This window comes from Bubalus kerabau, chromosome 5 (genome assembly GCF_029407905.1).
Source record: "Bubalus kerabau isolate K-KA32 ecotype Philippines breed swamp buffalo chromosome 5, PCC_UOA_SB_1v2, whole genome shotgun sequence".
Taxonomy (NCBI): domain Eukaryota; kingdom Metazoa; phylum Chordata; class Mammalia; order Artiodactyla; family Bovidae; genus Bubalus; species Bubalus kerabau.
The window spans coordinates 26,677,602-26,700,207 of NC_073628.1; the positions used below are offsets into that span (position 1 = coordinate 26,677,602).

Genomic DNA, 22,606 nt, shown 5'->3' on the forward strand with positions numbered 1-22,606 from the left:
CTTGTTTGAAAGTGTAATGGGACGCAACCCCTGCTGGCTGTTTTTCTTTCTTTTTCCTGAACCATTCTATTTATGCCAATCAAACAAAGTGGTTAAATGTATTTGCATTTTGAATGTCAGAAAATAGATAAATAGGTAAATAATGAAGTCAGTATTATGAAAAGCTGGCTTAAAACTCAATATTCAAAAAACTAAGATCATGGCACCCAGTCCCATCACTTCATAGATGGGGAAACAATGGAAATAGTGAGAGACTTTATTTTTTTGGACTCCAAAATCACTGCAGATGGTGACTTCAGCCATGAAATTAAAAGACGCTTGCTCCTTGGAAGAAAAGTTATGACCAGCCTAGACAGCATAATAAAAAAGCAGAGACATTACTTTGCCAACAAAGGTCCATCTAATTAAAGCTATGGTTTTCCCAGTAGTCATGTATGGATGTGAGAGTTGGTCCATAAAGAAAGCTGAGCACTGAAGAATTGATGCTTTTGAATCACGGTGTTGGAAAAGACTCTTGAGAATCCCTTGGACTGCAAGGAGATCCAGCCAGTCCATCCTAAAGGAAATCAGTCCTGAATATTTATTACAAGGACTGATGCTGAAGCTGAAACTCCAATACTTTGACCACCTGATGTGAAGAACTGACTCATTTGAAAAGACCCTGATGCTGGGAAAGATTGAAGGCAGGAGAAGAAGGGGATGACAGAGGATGAGATGGTTGGATGGCATCACTGACTCGATGGACGTGACTTTGAGCAAGCTCTGGGAGTTGGTGATGGACAGGGAAGCCTGGCATGCTGCAGTCCATGGGGTCGCAAAGAGTCAGACACGACTGAGCGACTGAACTGAACTGAATGAAGTCAGTGCAGGGCCTTCCATGACAGCAAGTATGCAGCCCTGAACAAAGGCTCATTTTAAAAACATCTCCTTGGGTCTTGGAGCACAGAAAGCCCCACAATTTAGTCTCATGTTCCATAATTTTTGTCAATAGATTTTCATTTGCTGCAAAGAATTGAGAATTTCATGGTAGTGGTAGAAATGCTGTGATTGTTAAAAGAGAAGGTGAGAAAATACACCTGCTTGAGCCGCCAAGGTCTTGCTGAGGAGGCAGAGGCAGACTTTTAAATGGCTGCATTTCATTTGTGAGGCTGGCAGTTCGACAGGAGAAGTTTTAAGAAAATTGCTAAACATTAGGGAATTGCTCTGGAATGAAAGAAAATCATGCTTATGTTGTGTTTGCCACAGAAGCAGACTCCACATTTTGTTGCCATGTCTGAGTCTTCATGAAATGCATAATATTGCAAAGCCCATGGTAAGGAGAAAAGGATGAGGTCTTCAGCAGTTTGATTCGTTTGATATTCCTTTTAGAATTCACTGCCACATTGTCTGTATCCTTGGGGACCCCCTACTTACTTCTCCATTCGTGCTAACTAGAAAGAAGCTTAGCTGACAGATTCTAGAAGACTGCTTCCCTCTGCCTGTTGCCTCCTCCTCCTCCTCACTCCTCAGCTGACACCAACATCCTCTGCATAACTTGTTAAAAAACTTTTTTTTTTTTTTGGAAAATGTCCCCTTATTTGAAAGAAAAGATCCAGAGACATACAAGGTGTCAATTTTTATTTCTGGCCTCTCCCACCCCCAGGTATCATAAATAATAAAGCATTTTGTTTTGGACTTGACTGTTAATAATTTTCTTCCGAAGAGCTCTTCTAACTTCGGGTGAAGACTGTGATCGCTTCTGAGGAGAGATACTGTTCAGCCAGCAATGAGAGGAGATTGGGCAGGGGTTTCCATCTGGGCAGGATTACTTGGGAAATGCTTTAGGCCGGTGAGAGACCTGAGACACGGTGCACGTTTCAATCTTTCTTTTCCACTTGGTGTGTAAGGCCCCCAAACCCAATACCTGTAGGGCCGAAGTTTTTGGCATAGCACACTGCGGACAAGAGAGAAGGGGACGGGGGAGGATGGGCCGGTCAGCACCATTATTTCAGTTCCCTGCATCTGAGCACAGTTATTTTACCTGAGTCAAGCGTCCTTTTTTTTTTTTCCCCCCAGGCATCCTTTTGATAAATGTGTTTATAAGTTACCTTTTAAACAAATTGAATTGTATTTTATATCTGCTTATAAAACTGTTTATGCGCCTTTGCACTCTCCTAAGTGTGTTCAGAGACGTTTTCTCTTGAGTCTCCATAATCTGGCTGCCAGTTGCTTGCTCAGCCCCGTCGTTTCCCGCCTCCTGCCTCCCTCCCTGCACTCCAGGTACACACTGCCTACAATGAGCCACAATGTCCCAGCCTCGGTGCCTCTGCACTCACTGTTCCCTGTTCTGGGACTCCCCCTTCCCAAAGCCAGAGGAAGCTTCTCTCTTCTAAGAAAGCTTTCCTGGATCACTTTCTCCCTTGGTGCCCTGCACTGTGTGGCGCAGCACTTGGGAATGCAGTTATTCATACTTCTCTGCAGGTTGATCTCCCTACCAGCTGCCGCAGCATTTTAGAGGTTTCTGGCCCGTGAATGCTGAGGACCCTCTGTATGCTCTACTACCGGGAGCAGGCAGTCCCTGTCAGATGCTGCATCAGCTTCCACCCGGTCTCATGCTGGGAGAAGCCGGGCCACCTGCAGTCTTGGTTAGCAATGTCCTCCCTCTCCCCACTCCCCAACTCTAACACACACATTTGGAGATCCTGAGACCCCATCATTGAGTGAAAAGGGTGAGGGGACCCTGCGGAGAAGCAGAATAGGGCTAGGAGAGGCTCTGAGGACAGTGCCATGGCCCTAAAGCATCCCCCTTCTTCTCGGCGTCAGGAAGGAGTTAAGCCTCTCTTCCTCTCTGCAAGACAGAGGGATGGTGGAGGCAGTTTGGGGCAGACCTGTGAGGACCAGAAGGCAAACCAGCTTGTCAGTTCTGTGTGATCACTAAGTGACGTGCAACTTCAGAACCGGACATGTCAGGAAGGAAGGAGGTAGGGAGGAGACAGGTGTGTCTTGATGAATTCAGCAGAGGCCAAACAGAGTTCATCCTCCCCAACCTCCCATCACCCCTATCTGCCAGTCATGTGGACAGAGCATTCAGGTTTTGGGAAGGGAATGTGATGATTTTGTCCAGACCTGAGGCCCCTTCCAAGGCCAGTCAGGACACTGCTGCCTCCTTGGCCTACCTCCCACCAGGTGCCCAGCTGCCCTCAATTTCCCTGAGCATCTATGAAGTATCAGGTCCCCCCACGTGCTGCTATGGAGGTGGGCCAGAGGTGGGTCAAGCAGAAGGTTACTTTCCCTTCAGTGGCTGGCTTTGCCCTGTATCCTGGGAGCCCAAACCTGGATCAGGATGAGAAGCTACGCCTCTAGGCAGGCACAGGCCTCTCAGCAGGGACACAGCTTTCCCTCCTAAGGACCCTCCCTGAGAAAACAAGGCCTCTCAGCAGGGACACAGCTTTCCCTCCTAAGGACCCTCCCTGAGAAAACATCTCAGGAGAGTCTCTGGAACCACTCACCTTTGCAGTAAAGTTCCCCATCTTTGTCAGTGACGTTTGTGGACTCTAGACTCTTCCCACAGATGGCGCAGCGAAAACAGGTCTTGTGCCAAGGCTGTGGGGCACAGGAGAGCAGGACAGTTGGATATTTAATAGGGCAGGCAGAGCATTTGCTTCCTTGTTAAGTCCCCTGACCAGCAGCATATAAAGGAGTGCCCTTGTCTTAATCATTGACCCACCTAATTGGTGGTCAGAATCATTTTTCCAGGGGTTTGAGGAAAATGAGATACTATGGCTTGGCCAGCGATTCTTAGGACTCCTGAAGCTGGCTTTATCAAAGTGACTTCCATATATATCCCTTCATAACATACTAAATAGAAGGGGGATTCCTCTTTCTAGAAGATCAAAAAATAAACTGGAGAGAGGGGAACTTGGACTTGAGGCAGTGGGTAACATACTGAATATAAAATGAAAAAAGAAGGGCGAAGAAATGGGCCATCATCTAGGGAATTCAGCCTCATTTTTAACTCTCTGTACCTCCTCTTTTTTTATTGGAGCAAGTTGATTTACAGTGTTGGTTTCAGGTATGCAGCAAAGTGATAACGTGTGTGTGTGTGTGTTTTCAGATTCTTTTCCATTGTAAGTTATGAGATACGGAATATAGTTCCTTTGTTGTTTATACAGGTAGGTCCTTGTTATTTAACTATTTTATATATAGTAGTGCCTGTCTGTTAACCACAAACTCCTAATTTATCCCTCCCCACCCTTCCCCTTTGGTTACCAGAGGTTTGTTTTCTGTGTCTGTGAGTCTATTTCTGTTTTGTAAGTAAGTTCGTCTGTAACATTTTTTTAGATTCCGCATGTAAGTGATATCCTCTGATACTTGCCCTTCTCTTTCTGACTTAGTATGATAATCTCTAGGTCTATCCATGTTGCTGCAAATGTTTCACTAGATGTCTGAGTAGTATTCCATTGTGTGTGTGTACACATTTGTTATCCATTCCTGTGTTGGTAGACGTTTATGTCGCTTCTGTGTCTTAGCTATTATAAATAGTGCTGCAATAAACTTTGGGGCGGATGTATCTTTTCGAATTAAGAGTTTTCATCTTTTCTGACATATGCCCAGGAGCGGGATTGTGGGGTCATATGGTAACTCTATTTTTAGTTTTTTAAGGAACTTCCCTACTGTTTCTCATAGTGGCTGTACCAATTTACATTCCCACCAACAGTGCAGGAGGGTTCCCTTCTCTCCACACCCCCTCCAGCATTTGTTGTTTGTAGTCTTTTTGGTAGTCTCCTTGTATTTCTGATGGAAGAAAGTTGTGTGGCTTAGATGACCCAGAAGATTGCCTGCCATCTGGGTATCTGCATGTCTCCCATGCACAGCCCAGGGTCCTCACCTGTATTTAAGTGGCCAGTCCTGGGGTGGAGACAGTCCCTATATTTGGAGTCAGACACTGTCTGTGGCCTTCCTCCCCCTGGTTAGTATAAACAGGATCTTTGTCTGTCTTCAGGCTCAAATCCTTGGGTGAACACCCTGGCTTCAGGCCTGAAACTGGAGCTTGTGGACAAGTGTGGGTTACTGTCTCAGATGTCGAGGACTCTCCCTGTTGCCACAGCGTTTCTGAGTGAGGATACTTCCAGCTGCTGTGGGGTGTTTGCTGTGTGCATCAGTGTGGCGCCAATAGCAGGCTGAGTTATGCAGTGGCCTCAGCTTCCAGAACTGACACTTTTCTGGAAGGACTGTGGACACTGAAGACAAGGGAGCTTGTGTATCTTTGTATCTCCAGAGCTCCTAGCTAGGTGCCTTCCCTCTAGTGAGTTAATGCATATTGCATCAAATTCCACTAGTTCTGGTTTCCTAGGGCGCTGCAGGGTGACCGTCACAGTCCAGGAAGGCAGGTGAGGATGAGCGGCTCCTAAGTGGCTCCTGGGAGCTAAGGAGGGTCTGCCTCCTCCTCTCATTCCTCCCAGCCCACGGGGTGGAGGTGGACACATCCCCATCTGGCTCCTGTGGAAGTCCTTACCTTACCACCTCCCATCACCTTCTCAGCAGCATAGACCGACTTTCCGCATCGAGGGCACTTCTCCGATTCTCCAAACTTCGCGAACTTGGAAGGGTTGCTGCTGGTGGTGGCTGAACGTGCCTGCTTTGGGGACCTGGTCGAAATAGACAAACAAATGAAACCTATAGACTTCCCTTGGCAAATAGTAAAAGCTGTGTGACCTTGAGCAAGTTACTAAACTTCTCTGTGCCTTAGACTCCTCCTCTGAGAGTGGGAATAGTTACAGTGCCTTCCTCACTGTTGAGAAGGTTTAATGAGGCCAGGTAACTAAAGCACTTAGAGCAGCACCTGCCTGGCATGCTGTAAGGGCTAATGAATGTTGGCCAGAATTCATTTAGATCTTTCCTTTCTGTTGTAAAGCACTTAGCAAATGTTCCATGTGTGTAGCTTGTATTATTGCTATTGTTGTGTTATTATCCTGATTGCACATTTAGGGTTATCTGTACCATCCAGAAACCCACAGGTCTGCTTTCCAAAATGAGTAAAAATATTACAAGGCAAGATAGCATCTTGACAGTTGATACTAAACAAACCATAGTCCAATGAGCTGATGCATTCCTTGTCACAATTCAGATTGTCACCCTGCATCCAAAGGTCACCTGCCCTCTTGAGAGCCATGTCTAAAATAGAGGCACAATAATAACCCTGCATTTCCTTATCTTTTGGTGTTTCCTTGCACGTTTATCGTTTGAGTCTCATCATAACCCTTTAAAGTAGGTAGGAGAAGCTGGAGAGTAAGGGCCAGAGGAGTAACTGCCCAAGGTTAGCAGCTCATAACTGGTGGAGCTGGGATGAAAGCCAGGTCTCCAGACTCTCTGTCTGTGCAGCACCCCAGAAAAAGCCCTAGCATAGAAAAGTGAGACTTGGGTAATGTGAAGCAGAGGTTGCAGCTGGTAGCATCTTTCTTTTTTAAATAGCATCTCCAGTTGGAGTTGAGTGATGAGAAAAATTTTAATGACAAATCACACATCCCTGCACTTTTATAGGCTCTACCATGGGCTGCACTCTTTGAAAGGGACCAGATGACTCTTCAGATGCTCTCACTGATCTCTGGAGGATGCTGCCTCCACTGGGCTGGGCCTTTCTGCCAGTCCCACTGCAGAGCTGAGCCCGGGTACCAGCTGGCCAGACAGCAGCTGCAGGCCAGTGACTGTCAGTCTCTATACTCAGTTTTGGGCTGGAGGTCAGCACGATCATCAAGTAGAACAGACTGGTAGATGGAGGTGGCACAGTGTGAAATCCCTGCTTCCCTAGGATAATGCTAGGGAAACCTCAACACTGTCCTGGTAACAGACAGGGCAGCTAGGAGACCCGCAGAACAGTCATAATTGATTGTTTACTCAGCACAGTCCATCCCCACAGACCCACTCCCCCCTACAATGCAGACATTAGTCATCTTACAACCCAAGGGGAGAGATCTTTCAGCGACACACACACAGAGAAGGGCCATTGCGTCCCTGCTGTCTATATGTAATTTACACAGAAATACTCAAAGGGGAAGGAAAGAGACTCCATGCAGTTTTGCAAAGGTCAAACAATAGGACATCTGTACCTTCTGGGTTTTCTCTTGACATGCAAACCAAGAGCTATGGTGTAAAAGTAATTGCCCTTTAGAAAGGCAGATAATTTAAAGAGAGTCTTCGGAGAGATAACACATTGTTAGAACTTGGTCAGACTGAGTATTCCTGTTGTTGGCAAGTCAACAATGGGGTTCATTCTCCCATCTCCAGAAAATGTTGCCATGGGAACAAAATGAACTACCCTGAGAGTTGGGGCTTTACTGGCAGGGAGAAACGGGGCAGTAACTCACTGTTGAAACTGGAGTCCCAGGTGTTCGCCTGTGTCCGTGCTGAGGCAGCCAGCGCCTTGTCCATACCCGATCCCTTTTGGGCCATACCGGCGCCCGTAGCAGACCTTACAGTAGATCTCTGACTCGTGAGCTGCCACCGTGGTGCTGTCCAGCGCCTTCCTGCAGGCCACTGCCGGGGAAAGGAGGGTCAGGGAGTTAGGGCCGCGATTCTTCCCTCTTCCCTGCACCTCTAGTGCAAGGGGCCCCCTTGCCAAGGACCAAGGAGCCAAGCACAAGGGGCCCCCCAAACCGAGCACATGACTTTGATTCCTGACCTGTGCATCTGCCCTGAGACATAGATTTCCCAGAGAGTCCTGTTTCACAGATGAGGAAATGGGAGCACAGAGAAGGGAAGTCGTGTTTTCAGTGGTGCCCAGCTAGGAAGAGGTGGCAACCAGGACTGGAACCCAGTGTGTAGTCTCAGACCAACTAAGAGTAGTTGTCCTTGAGCATCTCACCCCAAATGACATCGGGAAGTGTGTGTGTTTATGTGTGGGGGTAAACGGGGTGAGGCAGGGGAAGAACTTATTTTTTTCTTAATCACATCAGAATCAGCACTGAGCAGTTTCTCTATTTAAAATGGACTCTGAAGAGCACTGTGATATTCAGGGAGATAATTACTGCTGAGACTACCTTTGATCCAGTTCTGGAATCAGGGGACGTAATGAAAGGGTAGACCTGCTCTTAGGCTTCCATTGACTCAAGTCACTGTATATCACCTAATATAAAGTATGGGCGATACTTTACATTAGTATAGTTATTACATATATTATACATAGTACATAAGACTATTTTTCCAAAAAGAAGATTCATAGAATCTTCATAAGATTCATATTCATATTAAATCTTCATATTAATTCATTCATTCATATTAATCTTCAGAAGATTCATATTAAAATTTTCAATTGATAGAAAAATGTTTGTCAACTTGAATAAATAAATGTTTAAGGATGTAAATGAAGATGTCAAATACCCACTTAAAATATTTAATAATATAAATAAAAATATAAAATATATTGCTTTGGAGACATTAGCTTTTTTCTAATCTTACACAAATTCAGGAAACAAATTGCATCCAAATTATTTCTCTGCATCTTCACCTTCAACATCTCCCTTCTCAACAGTGTCTTCCTGAGGCAGCTGACCCAGCTCCCCAGCGCAGCTCATCCCCACGTCTGTCTGTATCTGAGAGGCAACCCTGTCTCCTTGAGCAGGAGGCTGTCACCTCGTGTGTCTCAATAAGAAGTACCTAATAACAGTAATATTAGGGCAGCTTTAAAAGCATATGGGATTTCCACAGCTTAACACCTTGCTGTATCGCGTTGTAATGATGAGCCTTAAAGACTGTTTACGGTGATATGCAGTGCTTGTAAGAGTGAGGTCATATCCCCAGGAATAATAATACATGTGCATTCAATTTGTTTGCCTCCTTTTTAGAAAACCAGTTCCATTAAGTGACCTCTATAAGCAATCCAATGTTTAATGAGATTGTTTCAAGCTAATATGCCTTTCTCAAATGGTAATTTATTTTTTTTTTAAAGTAAGTAATTGAATACAAGAGAGAGAGAAGATACGGTGGTAGAAGAGGTGGGGTTGGCCAGAGGTCGGTGCTTATGTGGCTGGAGAAACAGGCGTATGGGAGTTCATTAAACAATTTGTCAATATTATGTGTGTTAAATTTTCTGATTAAAAATTTTTAAATAAACTGAGAGACTGTCCTGTAGCATGAGAGACTTTATAAGGCTTTGAAGCCAAGGTGAACCCTTTTTGTGAGGAATAATTTTGGGGGGAAATGCCTTATATTTCAGCATATTAAGTATATACCTATCTCTGCCCTTCTTATCGCTGTCATTCCTAATCTCCAGAACAACTTGTTGAATATTTATTGTTGTTAGAGACTGAGTTTTTTGAGGGAAAAACTGTTTTAATATTCCCAGAACACAGCACAGAGCCTAGTCCAAAGTTAGTCCTCTGTAAACATTTGTTGAGTGAATGAGTGAGTGAATTGATGCATGCATGCATGAATATCAGTGACTTGTCCGTGACTACTACTACTACTAAGTCGATTCAGTCGTGTCCGACTCTGTGCGACCCCATAGACGGCAGCCTACCAGGCTCCCCCATCCGTGGGATTCTCCAGGCAAGAACACTGGAGTGGGTTGCCATTTCCGTCTCCAATACATGAAAGTGAAAAGTGAAAGTGAAGTATTACACAGCAGTAAATTGCAGAGCCAGCCTTGGATCCCTTTGACCCTACTCCAGTGCTCATTCCCATCACTCCAGGACTTCCTGGCCCCTGTCTTGTCCTAAACTATTCTGTAGCCACTCCCTAGCTTCTGACCAACCTTCACACCCAGGCGCAGCAGAGTTGTGCTGTGCAATACCATAGCCACCTGCCCACCACATGAAGTAATAATGTGTGTATTGGTGACACGTTGAAATTATTATTTTTTATATGTTGGGTTGAATGTTTAAAATTTTCGCCTGTTTCTTTTTATGTTTTTAAAAATAGAGTTACTAGAAAAATTTTCTATATGTGGCTTGCATTATAGTTTTTTTGGATAGTGCTGGTAGGGAGGATTAAGATTTGTCTAGAAGTTTGGAGAACACTGGCCAAGGGACAGACTAAGGTAGACTTTGCCTCTATTTCCAGCAATTACAGAGTGACCTATGGACAGATCAGTCCCGTGATGAAACTATAGAAAAACATGCTCCAGAATCCTTCTGTCCACCACTGCTGAAACCTGCTCAGATCCCCATCCCACCCGCGAGTTCTAAGGAGAATATTCAAGGGTTGAAAGGGATGTAAATGCTTACATCCTTTCTACATGGTCCATTAAACAGGGCATCTTCCTGCTTCCTGGGAAGGACAAGACACCCCTCACCATGGAAAGCATCGCTATCATTGCCTGCTCCCACTCAGATATCCAAGTTGATGGAAGGAGAATAAAGGCCTAGAGAACTGGACTTCAGGTGAAGAACCCCAGCTTTCTTCTTATAACAACTTGTGTGGCTGGTATAACCATCTCTGTTTTATAAATGGGGAAATTGAGGCTCACCATGGTGAAATGACTTACGTGGTCACACAGTTACAGTGCATGGCAGGGTTCGGACTCAAACCCTAGTCATTTTTACTCCAATTCCAACGTTCTTTCCAGTATTTCTTATCCCTACTCTTTTAAAAGAACATTCACTATTTTGGACTGAAGTCAGAGGGTTATGGAATAAATCCTCTTGAGCAATGACTTCTGGATAATTGTGATGATGATGGTGAACCTGATGGATGTGTATGATGACTTAAAATTAACTACCCATCATTAAAACCTAAAACATTGGTAGATTTGCCAATCCAATCACTCACAGCAGCATTTTCCCCTGTTCCTCGGTGAGAATTATGTATGTTGTGGGAGGTACAGGATAATGGAAACTTCTGGAGCAGATAAAACATTTCTGTTACGGGAGGATGAAGAGTCTCGATCCCCTAACAGATGGAGCACTACCCTTAAAGTTCTGTTTGAAGCAGTTTGAGGCAGCGTGATGCCTTGTGGCTGCTGGGTAAGACATGGGGGTGGATGGAGCACTAGGCAGGGAGAGCGTCTGCCAAATGTCAAGTAAGACTAACCCTTAAGCCAGACCTACTGGAGGGAAGCAAAGAAGGTAAGTGCCCAAAACAGAACTGCTCTCCTAAAATAGGAAAAAGCTGCTAGGAGACTAGAAGGCAGTCGGGTTGAGGAGACTAGACTGGGATTTGAAGGTACAGACTCTGCTCCTGGCTCTGCTGCAGATGCCTGTGACCCAGGCTTAGAGATGAGAAATGACTTGTCCAGAGTCCCATGAGTTGGGCAGAGCCTGACTCCTGGGTGGACCACAGAGTCTTAAATGTCCCCCTAGTTTTGACATTAGTGAAACTGTGTCCAGCAGGGGACGGCAAAGATTCCCCTTGTCAAGTCGATGGTGCCCCAAATTCTTCCCTTTCTGACCCTTCCAGAATCGGCCCCTGCTTTCCCCTCGCCTGACACTGGTTTTTTCTTAGGAAAGGCCCATTGCAGCTGGCTTCAGTGACCGCTGGCCTGTGGGAACAACCCATTGAGCCAAATCCACCCTGGCTGCAGATAAGTGATGACTTCCTTTCTCTGCCAAGTCACACTTTGTAAATATCGCCACGGGGTCAGGGTTTTCACCACTGGGAGCTTGTTCTGATTCTGAGCTGCAGGGAAACTGCCTCTGAGCTGGGCACGTGGTTGGAGAGGGGGTGCTTAGGAGAGCACCATGCCATCTTTAGGCCATGCCCCAGCGTGGTAGTCCTAACAAGGTCCTGGGGATGCTGATGCTGTGGGTCCCGGGGCCATCCGCTGAGAATGGCTGATGCACAGTATCTGTGGCTAAGGGTGAGCTTTGGTGTGCCCTTGGTACGCTGAGGGACTGTCATGGTATTCACATCCAACTCACTGCAGTGGAAACAGGTCTTGTGGAAACTCCTCCCATTGCACTGGATTTCTTCCGCGTGGTAGACCGTCTTTTCGCAGGCTCCGCATTTAGCTCCTCCACCCCAGTTTGGCATCTTGAAGACTCTCTGATCAAGGTCAAATCTAGCAGGATATAAAGAGAATACCCTCAGTTTAGGTGGCCTCCAGAGTGAACCAATCATGGTTGACATATACACACTGCTGCTGCTGCTGCTGCTAAGTCACTTCAGTCGTGTCCGACTCTGTGTGACCCCACAGACGGCAGCCACCAGGCTCCCCCGTCCCTGGGATTCTCCAGGCAAGAACACTGGAGTGGGTTGCCATTTCCTTCTCCAAGGCATGAAAGTGAAAAGTGAAAGTGAAGTAGCTCAGTCATGTCCGACTCTTCGAGACCCCATGGACTGCAGCCTACCAGGCTTTTCTGTCCATGGGATTTTCCAGGCAAAGTACTGGAGTGGGGTGCCATTGCCTTCTCCGCATATACACACTACTGTATATAAAATAGATAACTGATAAGGACCTACTGTATAACACAGGGAACACCAATCGATACTCTGTAATGACCTGTATGGGAAAAGAATCTTAAAAAGAGTGGATATATTTATAATGGATTCATTTTGCTGTGCAGCAGAAAGTAACACATTGTAAATCAACTATACTTCAATAAAAAAAAAAAAAAGAACCAATCCTTAGTAGTCCTGTGATCTGCAGACCAGGATCAAGCCCCAGTTTGTTGGTGGTTCATTCATTCATTCAGCAAATGGTTACTGTGTGTAAGTCAACGGATAAGCTCAGACTCTCAGAGCAAGCTCTGAACCAGTCACTTTGCTACTGTGGGTGTCAGTTTCCTCTTTTGTTAAAAATTAATAGTCCTTCTTCCTGTGTACCTCACAGGGTTCTCAGAAAGAATGGATAAACTGGTTTTGTGTATCTGAAATTGTATGCAAATATTCAGTATTGTTATTTTCTTCCATCTAGGTGTTTTTAAAACTGTTCCATCAGAAGTGGGAATAACCTATGAAAACCGTATCTTATCTAGCTAAGTGTTTCCTGAGTCACCTTGGATCTTGCTAAGATGCAGATTCTGCTTTAGTTGATCTGAGGAGGGGAGGAGGTTCTGCATGTCTCAGACTCCAGGATGAGCTGATGCTGCTAGGAGTGAACCACCCTTTGGTTAGCAAAGCCTTCGCCAATCATGCGTGTGTGCTGAGTCACTTCAGTCATGTCTGACTCTGTGCGATCCCATGGACTGTATTCCGCCAGGCTTCCCTGTCCATGGGATTCTGCAGGCAAGAATACTGGAGTGGGTTGCCGTGCCCTCCTCCAGGGAATCTTCCCCACCCGGGGATCGAACCCACATCTCTTAGGTCTCCTGCATTGGTAGGCAGGTTCTTTACCACTAGTGCCACCTGGGAAGCCCTGATAAAAATACGTATACATATGTAATATTTTAAAACTCTTCAGATTCATTTCATCTACCCATTAATTCCTTTTTAAGAAATATCATTGCCCAGGCAAAGAGCTATGTTGGCACCACACTAGATCAGTGGTTTGGAAACCTACCTCCTGCCTTTAGGGCTACCAGCAACTTGCCGTGTGCATGGAAATGAACTTCATAGGGTCTCTTTACATCTGTTTTCCCTCCTGTGCTGTGAAGAGAGTCCTTCTTTTCTTTGCTGCTTCACAGTGTTGTTTAAAGGATGTGCAGGAATGTACTTATTACTGCTCTTGGGGACAGGTGTGATTCCAGGAGCCAGGTGATGTTCCTGTGAGTCTGCCTACATCCTTTAAGCACCTTCTGTTGCCAGGAGCTGCTGACAGCCAGCCCCAGGCCACCCTTGTCCCCTCACTAGAGAACTATGTTTCAGAGATACCAGGCTAGGAGAGACATCAAGAATTTTTTTTCTCTTTCCTTCTGTAGACACAGAATGTATAAGAATGTATACAGTGTATAAGTGTATAAGAATGAATCCAGTTTTCAGTTTCCCCTGAGCAGAACTAAACTAAGCTATCAATGCTCAGTGAGATCTCTGAAATCCTGTCAGTCCCGGGGCCTGAATTTTCTCTGGGATCTTTTGGTTTGTAAGAAGCCTGGTGTGTCATCTTGTCATTGGCACCAAGCACTATCAGACCATTCCAAGTGGCTGCTTCGACTTTCTCCTTCCCTTCCAGGAAGCCAGTCACCTTCTTATAATAGTTGGCGATTAACACTAAGGCTCCTGGGTCACCTGGTATGGATTGTGTCTTCCAGCCTCATAATAGAGACAGGTTTTGCTAAGAAACAGAAGGTAAATAGCAAACAGATCATGGAACCCAATACTAGGACAAAAGAGAAACTCTCCATCTAAATGCTTTACAAGGAGCTTTCCTTTCTTCCGAAAACAGGTTAGGTTAGCCAGAAACATCCTACCCTTCCTCTCAGAGAAACAAGCTCTTCTTTTTATCCAATAAAATCTTAGAAAATATAGCCACACCATGAGGCTTGTGGGATCTGAATTCCCCAGCCAAGGATTGAACCCTGAGCCCTTAGCAGTGAAAGCACCAAGACCTAACCACTGGCATGCATGCATGCTCAGTTGCTTCAGTCATGCCTGACTCTTTGTGACCCATAGACTGGCAGCCGTGCCAGGCTCCTCTCTCCGTGGGATCCTCCAGGCAAGAATACTGGAATGGGTTGCCTTGCCCTCCTCCAAGGGATCTTCCTAACCTGGGGACTGAACCCACGTCTCCTGCATTGCAGGTGGATTCTTTACCCACTGAGCCACCTGGGAAGCCCCCTAACCACTCCTCCCGGAAATTCCCCAAAATGTTTTTTAAAAAGTAAACCTTTAGTGCTATTTCTATAGTTCAGGTTGTTCAATATAGTGGCAAGAGTAATGGATTTTTAGTTGAAAGGCTTGGGGTCAAATCTGCATTCATTCATTCATTCATTTAATCACCATGCATTTACTACCACCTATCATGTGTCAATGTATCATGTGTCATGTATTGGGCTTCCCTAATAACTCAGTTGGTAAGGAATCTGCCTGCAATGCAGGAGACCCAGTTCAATTCCTAGGTTGGGAAGATCCTCTGGAGAAAGGGATAAGCTACCCTCTCCAGTATCCTTGGGCTTCCCTTGTGGCTCAGCTGCTAAAGAATTCTCCCACAATGCAGGAGACCTGGGTTCGATCCCTGGGTTAGGATGATCCCCTGGAGAAGGGAAAGGCTACCCACTCCAGTATTCTGGCCTGGAGAATTCCATGGGCTGTATCCCATGGGGTTGCAAAGAGTAGGACATGACTGAGCGAATTCACTTTCACCTTTCACTTTCTGTCATGTGTCAGACACTGCACTAATTTCTTGGTGAGGGAATCAAGGAGGAGAAAGCTTATAAAGATGGGTACTTTGTGTCCCATTCCCTAGCCTTGAGAAGCCTACATTCTAGGAAGATATCTAGGAAGATAGGCAAGAACCAGAATACCCTGTACCAGAAAAGAGTCTTTTGGGATGAGTCGGACACGACTGAAGTGACTTAGCAGTAGCAGCAGCAGCATGCAAATTTAAAGGAGGAAATGACTTACCCACTTACCTACATTTAGATTGGGGAAGAAAGCAGTGAGTTGTTAGAGGATCACAGAAAACATCACATCTAAATGGGGACTGGATGGTGAATAAGAGTTTACCAGACAGAGAAAAGGAAAAAGGACATTTCAGGCAGAGAAAAGAGCACACAGAAAGGCTTCGTGATCTTAAAACACCCTGAAAGAGCTCAAATTGTTTATACTTTACTTTCAGGGACAGAATAGACTTTTAATATTGCAACCTCATGTATACACAAGATGAGGCATAAAAAGTAGACATTTGGGGTAATATTTTAGCCAACTTTTTTTTCTAAGATCCATCCTTTTCTGACTAAAGATGATACATTTTTGGAAAAGGGTAGAATCATGTAATTTTTGCTCATGTTCGTTTTGATCCTGAGTTTCAACATAATATAAAATAGAGAAGAAATATAATACATATCTAGAAATGTGACTTGTGAAATTAATGACATGAAAAATTTCAATGAAAACAACCCCAGGTCAAATTTCTCATTTCACATCTTCAATGGAGATTTCATTGGCATGTCTTGCAATTTAATGGGAGACAGAGATGCCTCTTAGGGGGATTGTGTGTGTGTGTGTGTGTGTGTGTGTGTGTTCAGCAGTTGTCTACACATGGTACTTTTCAAAGTAAGTATAAGATTACAGATAATAGCTATTTACAAGGTAATAGAGCCTGCAGAGGTTGTTTTTAAGTGATCATAAATATCTGACATACATTTATCAAGATGTCAGGACACAAAATAGAAATCCATAAGCATTCAATTAAACAGGTGCTCAGGTCCACTTCTAAAGATGGAAGTGTAGCTATGGGGGCTTAACGCAAGAGACATCTCTGATTTCTTCTTTGGATGCTCAAAGGCCAAATGGCAGTGTGTGTTGTAAAGCAGCCTGAATGGGAAGACACAGGCTTTAATCTTGACGTAGAGGCCTTGAAAATGGGTGAAAAATAACAATGTTATGTCCTGCACTTTCCTCACAGGATCCTTGTGAAGGTCATGGAAAGATGATGGAATTTAAAGCAGCATTGAGAAGCTGTTCGATGGTAAGTCATTGTTACTCACTTTATTTCAGGTTATTCAACCTGAATAACCATCTGCTAATTAAGTCACTATGATTTGAAAGAACCTTTAGGTCTTGGGTTACATACCTAACCTTCTCAGCCTCCCGCATGGCTTTGGAATTCCTGTGTCTCAACATTCCCCGAGCCAGGCCTGGAGTGCAAGTTTACTCTGGCAAGGTCCAAGGGATGGGCCACTTGTTTATCAGCGTTGCCTGGCACAGGCAAGGGTCACTGAAGGTGGGGCACCAAATATAGGCTTGCCCGTCACTCAGCCCCATTTGTCACCTGGATCAGAGTCTCCATCACATCACCTGGCGCTACTCCCTGGGCCAGTCCCAGAGATGGTCTTGTCTGTGAGTCAGGATTAAACAGGAGACAGTCCGGGATTTAGGAGGATGAAAGAGAATGCCAGACCCTGCCATGTCAACTAGGGAGAGGGTGGACTCCAGACTGCTGCATACCCAGTTCCCAGTGAGAGCTACCTGGTTGGATTTCTTAATGAAATGCTGTGGAAGAGATTATACTGGAATGCGCTATTTTGGGGACTGGAGAAGAGAGTAAGCCAGATGCAGGAGGCCAGAGTTCTAGTTCTGCCTGACCTTTTCGAAGCTGTGTGATCTGGGAAAGCCATGCAGGCTCTCTGAACTTCAATGTCTCTGTCTAAAATAGGCATGATAATCTCATCTATTTCACTATTTTGGGGAGGATGGTAGTTGAGTGAGTGAGTGAAATTGCCGAGTATTATAAAATGTGAAAGCTGATGAGTCCTGCAATAACTCTAAGTTGTCACATATCTATCTTAATTTTTAAAAATATTGCTGTACTGTGTATTTTGGGCACATTCTTCCTAATTCAATACTTGCTTTTTCTTTTTTTAAACTACCAACTATAGAGCTGAATGGAGAAGGCAATGGCACCCCACTCCAGTACTCTTGCCTGGAAAATCCCATGGATGGAGGAGCCTGGTAGGCTACAGTCTATGGGGTCACAAAGAGTCAGACACGACTAAGCGACTTCACTTTCTTCTTTCTTATAGAGCTGAAAGGTGATACCTTAGGGCAAAAGTGGGTGGGGTAGATAAAATAGGTGCTCAGTGATTCTGTTTTTTCTTTATTAGCGGTCCATTAAAGAACCAGGGAGGGAACCTTAGGCCACGGGCTTTGAGCAGACACCGCCAGTGACAATGCTCAGTGTTGGTTGTTCTGTTAGAGGCCTGATTCCACATAGTGAGTTAAATTGTCTACACTGACTGAAGCAAAGATTTTAGATCATAGAAACACATATCTGGAATCTAAGTGATAATCAGTACTAATATAATCATGTTGCTGTTGAGTCAAATTGTCTGGAGCCCGGCCCTTGGACCAGGCCCTGTGGCAAATCTCATTTAATCTTTACAGCCACTCTTCAAGATAGGTGCTTACAACACTCACTTTAGAGACAGAGACAAGGAATCTTAGGGAAATTACATTGCTCAGTGGCTAGTGGTTCTGGCCGTACTTGGCTAGTTTGTGTCACATGGCTAGGTTGGAACTTAGGCGGCTCTAACTCCGAAGCTGTGTTCTTCTGTTAACTTTAGCTACTACTTATTGTTTACTGAGTGTCAGTTGCTTTATATATTACTACTCTTAATACAGCAGCCCTGTAGAGCAAATGTTGTGATTCCCATTTTGTAGATGAGAAAACTGAGGCACAGAAAGCTAAAGTGACTTGGCTGAGGTCCCATAGCTAGTAAGCAGCAGAACCACAAGTCAAACCCCGTGTAAGCTGGTTCTGTGTCCCATGTCCCTGCTTACAACACACTGGAGAGGGGTCCAGGGTCAGCAACTCCATTAACCAAACTTCACAGGTGATGGGAACTGGGGTCTTCCTGACCTGTCATCTCTGTGGGGCAGAGAGAATACTCACGGGTGGGAGTAATGGGGCGACGGAATTCAATTCAGTAAAATAAAGGACTTTCCTAGAGTCAGTGTTCCTCACACATGGAAAGGGCTCCTTCGGGACTGGAGAGTTCTTTCTCTCTCTTGACTTAGCTTGGGCTGGATGGCCAAGTGGCTGCAATACAGTGAAGCCCTTTCAAGGGTACTTCAGGCCCTGAGACAGATTTAGGAATCTAACTGGTGACTGGAACCTCACCTGGCAGAGAAGCTGCCCAGAGGTATTTCCTCTTAAACACTGCCTCTTTAGTTTCTTCATCCAGGTAAAACAGATAATGTGGGGGAACAAGGGCTTTGGAAAGAACCAAACCAGGGTTCAACAAGCACTATCTATTCAACTGTGGGCAAATTACTCAAAATCTTTGAGCTCAATGTCATCATGTACATAAAGAGAGGATGAGAAGGCTTTTCTTAGAAGTTTGTTTTTGGTTAAATAAGACAGCAGTAATAGCAAAGATACTATATATAAATGCTTACACATAGCGGGTGTTTAATAATTTTAGTTGCTTTCATTATTACTGTTAGTGTTTTTAGTCTCCAGTTTTAAAATCCATTTTCTTTTCATTTTTAAAAATGTATTTATTAGGCTGAGCCAGATCTTCGATCTTTGTTGCAGCACACGAGATTTTTAGTTATGGCATGTGGGATCTAGTTCCCCAATCAGGGGTTGAACCTGGGCCCCTGGCATTGGGAGCACAAGAGCCTTAGCCACTGGGCTACCAGGAAAGACCCTAAAATACGTTTTCTTAAATAAATCTTTGCCACTCCTTCTCCATGGCTCTTCTGTTCAGACTGTGAACCCACTCTGTTTCTCAGCCTTCAGAGTGTGCTGTACCCAAGAACAGATGAAGCCTGGCACCAGGGACAGCACATTGGCAGGGTCCTGAGCCTTGCCCTGGGTCAGCCACTTCCTCACTTTGGCAGTTCTGGTGCCTAATACCTGCTGACCTTGCTGGTGCTCTGCACTTGGAAGGGAAGCAGTGAACCCAAACAGAGTCCCCGTGGCCCAGGGAGACCGTGGCTCCCCCTGGGTAGGACACTCAAGGTCGGCAGCTTCCTGCTAAGCTTCTGAGGAGATATATGAAGTCCCCCTTCCAGAGGCCCTTTCTCAAAGTCTGGGGAGCATAGGTCACTTAATCCCAGTACAAAAATAAACATAGCTCTTTTAAAATTCAGACAGAGTAGACACACCTGTCCCTCAAACTAAGGCTGTAGCGCACGGGTCATATTCTATCTGTTCTGAAATCGTCTCTGAGATGTGGCCGACTGTTACTCTCAGAAACTCGCTTGGTTGTCTCTTGACCTTTATAATTTGTTTTTTAAAGACCATGTTGCAACCTAGTTTGCAGCCTGTTCAGCCACTTCCTAGCCATGTGACCCTGAGTGATTACTTTGCTTCTTTGAAGTTTCGTTACTTGCTCTGAAGAATGATGTCTTGCAGGACTTTTGGTGACGTTTGGCTACCTGTGTTCCACACCTGCGCAGGGCAGTAAACAACCGGCAAATCATGATCCTTCCCCTTTCCCATGATGAGGTCGCTGGTCAGGCTCAGAGAAGCTTCTGTCTTCTTTGGCCCCCAAAATAAGACAATGATTGTCTCCTCTCCCGCTTCCCTTCATTGACGTGAATAACTGCGATTCTTCACAGTTGAAGGCATCCCATTTCTCTTTGGCTGTGAAGTCCAGCTCTTGGATATAGTACTCCTGAAAATCTGCGTGGCACACTTATAATTGGAAGTCTGCCTGCCCCAGGAGTTCTATTTCCTGTGTATTATATTCCTTGTCTGTGTCCTTCCTCTTGTAAAACAGGTTAATCATCTAACTCTTGGTCAGCCTGTTATTTGTTCCGACCTCTATCTTCACACTTGTAGTGGTTCAGATGGTAAAGGATCTGCCTGCACAGGCAGGAGACCCGGGTTCGATTCCTGGGATGGGAAGATCCCCTGTAGAAGGGAACGGCGGCCCACTCCAGTATTCTTTCTTGCAGAATTCCATGGACAGAGGAGCCTGGCAGACTACAGTCCGTGGGGTCACAAAGAGTCGGACACAACTGAGCAACTAACACACTTGTACTTAGCAGGAAATCCTCTTGCAGCCCATGGGGTTTGGCCCTGTGCCTTTTCTCCAAGACCTTGATTATTTGTACAGTTTTACTAAGCTTACAGACTACTTTCTCATACTTTATTCCATTTGCTTCTAACAAATGCCCTTGGGATAGGTGGCCTAACTTTAATTTTTACTGTTCAGAAATGGAAACTCAGAGAAGTGATATTCAAAGCTAGAATTTGAACTGCCTCTATGGCTGAGGCTCTTCATTTGTTTCTATTTCCTTTTTCAAGTTCGAAGAATTTCTTTCTTTTTTTTTTTTAAACATAAACTTTTTTTTTTTGGCCGCGCTGGGTCTTTGCAGCATGCAGGCTGGCACCGTTTTAGTTGCCCGGTGGCATGTGGAATCTTAGATCCCCAGTCAGGGATCAAACCCACACTCCCTGCACTGGAAAGCAAATTCTTAACCACTGGACCACCAAGGAAGTCCCCCAGGATTTCTGAATTTGTATTCTCCCAAGAGTCTGTCTCCTTCTCTTCCGGGAGGACTGTAGCAATTTGCCTGTTGAAAGATCCTGCTCACTCTTTCCTTCTCCTTCTCTGTCCCCCAATCCCCTACCTCCTCCATCTCCAGTGGATGGCTTGTGTGAGGGGCTGAAGAGCACCTGTCTGCCCGTTTGAGAGGGTTCTGAGCCTGGGGGTCACCTGTACCCCTACCAACAGGCAGGGCTTGTTTTAAGGACTGAGTTGTTCAGAATGGAACCGAAGTCAAGCCAGAAGAGTCTCTGACATTTTCTGGGTCATAAAGAAGTTTTATATGCGAAGTTTTATATTGCGATGAACTGAATGTACCCAGCATTGCAGTTCAATCCCCCAAATATTATAAACTGAGGACACAGGTTTTCCCCATTTTCCTGCCCTTTTTGTATTGATGCCCACCTTTCCTTGCATTCGGGAGACAGTCAGTACAAGCTCATCAATGGCAATGAATTGTAAATTGTACTGCAGAGACAGGGGTCCTCAGACCTGTTCGCCAACCCTTCCTTCTTGAGGAGTCACCACCTTGGCTCAGTGAAGGGAACAGGAATTCGAGGCGGTGGCTCTGATCCTTGGACAGCATTTTCACTCGTTTCTCATTCTCAGTCACACTCATGTCTGTCATTCACTGGGATGTAACAACAAGAGTAACAACAAAATCCTGTACTGAAATCTAGAGGAAACGGTGGGAATCACCCCTCAAGCCCCAGCTGGGAATGATCTTCCAGTAAACAGAAATTTTAATGGATTTTCAACACAGACATGTCTTTTGGGGGGGCTTGTTTTGAGTAGTTTCAAACGATTAAGAGCAAGCCTGTTGCTGAACATCCTTGGGATATAAAATCAGTTTTAAAGCAATGACTCTTTTGAGTTTTACCAAAGTGCAAGACAGGATAAGGTGAACTGTAGAAGTCTGAGTCACTCACTCACACCTTTTGAAAAAGAACAGATCCTTGTATTTTAAGCATTGGAAAGGTGGCTTCTGCTGTATCATGTCTATTGTAACCACTTTGTGCAGGGCTTTACAGTTTAGGAAAATGTCACCACATCCATACTGATCCTGGCAGAGGAGACCAAGACCCTGAGGGCAGGAACTTTCTCAAAGTCACACGTCATTCATTATGTGATCCTAGGACTAGAATGAATGCCTTTTGACTAAGACAATAAGAAACATTATTCCAACAAAATAGTTTTAGACCAAAAAATGATCCCTTACTCATTCTCTGTGAGCTTTCCTTGCACCCTCAAATGCTAATCACCCTTTGAGGAGTGTTCTAGACAACTGGGTTTACCCCAGAATCGAGTATAACTTGAGCCTCCCAGAACCAGAGTGGCTGGTGGCACTTGAAAGAAATACACACATACTCTATGAAACACACCCTTACTCTATGGACCCTTCCTAGTCCCAACGTGCCCCCAGGCCAGCCCACCCCCAGGCCTGATGCCCTTCGCTCCACTCACCTGTCTGTGTGATCTCTGTCGGCTCAGCTGCATAAAGGGGCTCACGTCTGCTTTAAATACATGGGGGCCGTCACCAGCCTTGGCCTGCGGTTCAGGGAAGGGGAGGGAGGCTGAGGGGAGGGGGTGAATGAGAC

The 22,606-nt window shown here is 45.2% G+C and overlaps 1 protein-coding gene across 2 annotated transcripts; it reads right to left on the minus strand.

Moving 5' to 3' along the window:
* Positions 1-1,583: 1,583 nt before the first annotated feature.
* CSRP3 (cysteine and glycine rich protein 3) lies at positions 1,584-22,606 on the minus strand. 2 transcript variants are annotated; one of them, XM_055581333.1, is made up of 7 exons: positions 22,473-22,524; positions 15,420-15,490; positions 11,832-11,971; positions 7,344-7,512; positions 5,495-5,627; positions 3,489-3,582; positions 1,584-1,933 (listed from the first exon to the last, which is right to left on the minus strand). In XM_055581333.1, the coding sequence occupies exons 1-7, from the start codon at positions 22,503-22,505 to the stop codon at positions 1,857-1,859; spliced, it is 717 nt and encodes a 238-aa protein (XP_055437308.1). In that variant the 5' UTR covers positions 22,506-22,524; the 3' UTR covers positions 1,584-1,856. The 2 variants fall into 2 exon arrangements, with proteins under 2 accessions (XP_055437308.1, XP_055437309.1); XM_055581334.1 differs by lacking the exon at positions 15,420-15,490 and having other exon boundaries at positions 22,473-22,606.

Excerpts from the sequence above, each read along its gene's own strand:
- CSRP3 (XM_055581333.1), bottom strand. The coding sequence starts at position 22,505 with ATGCAGCTGAGCCGACAGAGATCACACAGACAG. Across the intron at positions 15,491-22,472 it reads GACAGAGATCACACAGACAG|TCCCCATTTAGATGTGATGT; the intron begins GTGAGTGGAGCG and ends TTCACCATCCAG. Across the intron at positions 3,583-5,494 it reads AGGTGATGGGAGGTGGTAAG|CCTTGGCACAAGACCTGTTT; the intron begins GTAAGGACTTCC and ends TGTGCCCCACAG.